The sequence below is a fragment of the Anneissia japonica genome, unplaced genomic scaffold (genome assembly GCF_011630105.1).
Source record: "Anneissia japonica isolate Jap-2015-1 unplaced genomic scaffold, ASM1163010v1 scaffold3934_len446420_cov169, whole genome shotgun sequence".
Classification (NCBI taxonomy): Eukaryota; Metazoa; Echinodermata; class Crinoidea; order Comatulida; family Comatulidae; genus Anneissia; species Anneissia japonica.
In genome coordinates, this window is record NW_022723069.1 from 313,518 (window position 1) to 318,605 (window position 5,088).

General features: G+C 36.3%; 1 protein-coding gene across 1 annotated transcript in view; it reads left to right on the plus strand.

Moving 5' to 3' along the window:
* The window catches only part of LOC117112088 (coiled-coil domain-containing protein 24-like), a gene marked incomplete in the record, with an annotated part of 7,137 nt that extends 4,314 nt beyond the window's left edge, over positions 1-2,823 (plus strand). The window contains 3 exon segments of the mRNA XM_033255138.1: positions 1,205-1,307; positions 1,396-1,576; positions 2,614-2,823. Of these exon segments, the coding sequence (XP_033111029.1) occupies positions 1,205-1,307; positions 1,396-1,576; positions 2,614-2,823 (494 nt within the window).
* Positions 2,824-5,088: the final 2,265 nt, after the last annotated feature.

Sequence of the window (5,088 nt, forward strand, 5' to 3'; positions counted from 1 at the left end):
ACAGTGAATGACCTTCCTCAGGCTGTCAGGCAATTACGCATGAGCTGTGACCTGGAATAAAACGTCACACACAAACATCTTGATTAATTTCGCGCGTGTTTGCTAGTGTCTTGATTTTGAGTAATTTTGTCATTTTTTTCACTTGTTAATTGTTTTGCCACACATACACATACCGGAAGTGAACATCACGATTTAGCGCCCCCAATAGTTGAATCTGTACGAATGGTTAGTTTCACCATGGCCTGTGGTAAAACTAACCACGTCGATAAATCCCAGTGCGAACGACAGGAAGTTTACCCATTGGAATGTTACCCACAGTCTCGGTAAAAATTTCCCTATTTTAAATCCAGTGCGATTGCGGCTTTAGTCGCATTTTCTAATTTCCCACAAGCACCCAAAACATTCGAGAATCTGAATTTTGAACATTCTCATGTTTTTTAATTTTATGAAAGGAGATATATTGAAGAACATTTCTGCAAAATATCAATCACTATATCTAACTGAAAATTATATTAAAATTATTTTTGAAATACAAATCTTAGTAACAAACTATTGATTTTGGAATCTTTGGAATCTGTTTTCTCAAAAACTACATGGTTGATATCCAGTGAAATAAATATTCATAACTTTGCTAATATTCAACTAATTTCCATCAAATAAATACTGTTTTAAAGAATACTACTTGCAGAAACACCAAAAACTAAATTTTGATTTTTTTTTTTCACCCCTTTGACTTGAAAAAAGAACAACACATATAGTCATAGCCTAGGTATAGACTGGCATGATATTCATTTATTGAAAGAAGGCCAGGCTAGACTACCTACAGGCCTAATCAGTGGTTTTATTATTTTACAATCTCAAAATTTTTACTGGTTGGCCAGTTATTTTTACCGGTAAAATTGATGGCTAAAAACAGCTTCAGGAGAACAGTAATGGTATGATTATGATTGACAATGATGATAATGGTGGTACGCATGGTGATGATGGTGGTAGGGAAATTGGTTGTGGTGGTGGGGGTGGTTTTTGAGACGGTGGTGGTAGGTGTGGGGGATGATGACTGGTGATGGTGATGATGATGATAATGATAATATTGATGACAATGAGATTGAGATGATGACAATGAGATGATGTAAAGTGTACTGTTTTTGTTGATCTATTTACTCTGAATGATAATATTATTGTGACCATTTTTGTGAAATTTCAGAACTTCAACATGAAAAAAACCGACTTCAGAAAAAGGTTGACAACATTAGGACTAATTCTACAGTCTTCAAGAATGATCAAAAGAGTCTTCCCAACTCACCAAAGTAAGAACTTGCACAATGAGCTTTTATTCATTTAATATTGTATACAATTACTAGTAAAATTGTTGTATATTTTTTGTATTTTTCAAAGGAGAACGCTTCATCCCTTGAAACCATTGAGTCCAGTTGGACGTCCATCGCCTCCGTCCTCAGCTTGTAGGTTAAGCCAAATGCCTCCAAATAGTCCATCAAAAAGCACAACAAAACAAGACACGGCCAGAAGATTGAGTGCTGGTTCAAGTCCAAGTATCCAAAAGCATTTACAACAAACTGTAAGTTGCATTGTTATAAGTGTATTTTTAAAATTCTTATTTTATGAGAATCACTTTAAACAAGGTTGATCCACTGGACAACCTATGGCAGTGCGTTTTTTTTTTTTACACAGTACTTGCATCTCAGCCATGCAGCTGAAACACAAGGAGAGCTGCGGATTGAATTGAACCACCTACCTAAGAATTTCCACGGTTCAGCGCACATAACCTGAAAAGTCGCACCTCCTTACTTGAGGTAGGGGAGCCGTAGGCTTATCCTCGGTGGAGGCTACGGGTGCCTAGCAATCTGGTGATGCCGAAGCTATCTCAAAATTGAGGCTGCGCACTCCCCCTGCCCCCTTCGCATTTGCACTTTTTCATTAATTAATTTTTGTTTTTGTTTCTTGTGGCTGAAAAGTGCCTTGAGACGGTTTTTTCTGTGGAAGGCACTATATGCTTGACCATTGGCTGCCACCTATAATAACCGACTGAGCTATGCTGCTCTCAAATTATCATGCATTGCAGTGGGAAAACAAATTTTATGAATTGTATCATAATTTATAATCCTTTTGTAGTTCCCACCACCATGGAATGACTCCTTGTTGATCTTGTGTTAGATGGATATGTATTAAAAAATGTAATTAATGTACAGTATAATGCTAACATACAGTAGTAATACAAATACAATATGGTTTGAGGTAAAGTAATGAATTCTACTTTTTGAGGTGTTTGATGATTGCGACTACCTCCAAACATAAAGCGGAGGGAGGGTGTCCCAATCATCAAACTACGAGGGAAGTAAAATTTACTGATTTACTGTAATAAAACCACGCTGCATTTGTTTCGCTATACCTCATAAATATTAAAACAGTAAACCGTTCACCTACATTAGTCATTACGATCTGTGAGGGTAAAATTACAAAGTTTACATATGACTCATGTTTAAAGCAGGAAGTGCATTATTTCCCTGTGTACTTGTCAACTTGGCACATGCAGGGAAGTAGAAAAAAACTACCATACCATACCCCTTACCAGATGGAATTGTTTATGCTTCTCAGGTCCCAAGTCCACCAGGATCAGCTAGCAGTTTTAGACGCACGCCATTAAACTGTAGCAGCGAGTCCGGAGCTCCAAGATCTCTGCAACCCTCCCCACCTACATCAGCAAGGCCCTCCCCACCTTCGTCAGCAAAGCCCCTGGTGCGGCGTACACATTCATCTCAACGTTTTAGACTTAAATCGAAAAGCAGTAACGCAACTGGAACGTGATCCTAGCCAAAACCTTTTCTCTATGAAATTTGTAAAAAAAAAAAAAAATATTTTGGATGGTGCAAATTGAATATTGAAGACTGCAATGCGATAACTATGATGTTATGAATATGCATTATTGTAATCATTAATGCATATATCATTCTAATTAATATTCATCAAGTTCGTAATATTGTATATGCATTGAAAAATATTTAATAGGATAGTTGTGTGCTTTGAGATTATAAAATGTTTAATGGATTATTTTGCAGTTATATTCCATGGCTCTATTCAACATAAAGACCCTTCCCCATTTACTAAATATTCAGTGGTCTACTATTAAGAAATAAACTTTGTCATTGTATACCACAAAATATATGCTTTACAATAAAAATAATTGTAATGTTTGTGGAAAAATTTGTGGTAAACAGAGGATGACAAACATGCAAATTACTTCATAGTAAATATGGAATTTTTTTTTCTGTACAAAGAATTGAAAGCACCACGAGTACTGCTTGCAGTGGCATTGTGTGCTTTATAAAGTATTATTACTGTGTTATTATTATTATTGTTATTATTATTATTATCTTTTTTTAATATTGAGGCATTTTAAGTGATTGTATGTAAAAAACAATTGTAATTGTGTTGCAATAAATTATATCACAAGTTAAAGGATCGTTTTAGATGTTGTCAACCACTGTGAGATTGATTTACATGTGTGTTGGTCAGTATGTTGTGGTATAGCGTAGTTGATTTCAAACCTGGTGATAATCAGTGTTTGTGTGCTCTGAATCATGATTATCTTAAGCCGGTTACTCACTGCGTGCGACGGCGGCAACGCGACGAAGAATATACACGAAGAAGCGGACCCAACGGATCGTCTTTTTAATGAGGATCCATTCAGATTGCTACTGACATCAGCAGACGACGTTGCGTCGTCTCGCTCAGCGGAAGCAAACGTGGATTTGTTGCGACGCAGTGAGTGTCCAGCTTTAGTGTCCCACGTTTATTCTGTTAAGCTGTTCTTCCGTTGCAGATTTTCATAGCAAAACATCTTTCGAGAAACATTTATGGCTGCCTTGGTCTAATTACTGACCCTTATTGAAGGCACAAAATGCGGGTTGCAGAACAAAATTTTGTACTCCCTGGTATTCCCTCTGCCCTGGCTATTTTTCTCCCTCTCGTGCTTTGGACAAAAGCATGAAAATACAAGAAACTTTTTTTAAAATCTTAATAGCACACAAGTAACAAGATTTACATTAATTTTTAGAAGTGGTTGGCACATTAGTTGTGGCTTGGACTCTCAACCTTGAGGTCGGGGTTCGAAACTGTCGCTGTGGAAGTCGCTTGTGTCGTTTGGCAAGGCACTTTATCTACGGTTGTCACTCTCCACCCAGGAGTACAAGTGGGTACCTGGTAGGTTCAAACACAGCCTGCGCTGAATAGAGCTGCAACATTATGGAATTCCCCCATGGGGCCTGAGTGCATGTTCCATATGTGCTTGATCCAGTGACCGGGGTAATAATGTAAGCGCATTAGGTCTCTATAATATGCTCTGTATAAGTCGACAATTTATATTATTAATTTTTTTTTTAATTAATACACCCAATCTTGTTATTAACGGCCCAAACTTAAAACTCTTAAATAGTAATATTCATCATCATTACATCACCATTATAATCAAAATGAAGCGCAGACAAATTCCTAATGATCTTATAAGGGATTTTTGGCAATAAGAGATCTAAATATCTGTGATATACCATAGAAAATAAATTTAAAACATTGTCTTTGTTGTATTTATTTTACCTACTTGAAAACTGTATGTTCACACTCGAAAATTTGTGTATTGTACAGGTAGGCCTACCTCTAGATGGCCGGAAATAACACTCTTATATGGTAAAATCCATCATCATCACGTAACCATTATAGTCAAAATGAAGCACCAATTAATTTCTCGTGATCAAAGTTCTATCAGCGATTTTCGGTGATCATAGAGATATAATTAATCTGTGATATTCAGGCCATCTTCTTGATTTATAAAATCACATTGCTGCCAAAAGTAGATTTATGAACAAAGAAATTATGTGAACTAGATAAGCATAACGAGGAGGATGCAGCCGTAGTTCGTGATGGGACTTAATTATCAACACAATAGAATACTTTTATGAAGTTCACAAACATTTATTTTCATTTGTGTTTCTTTATTATATACATAATGAAAAGTTTCATAAAGCACATCAGTATACACAAATCAATCGTGATGTTGGTAGTCTATGAGTGAGATAC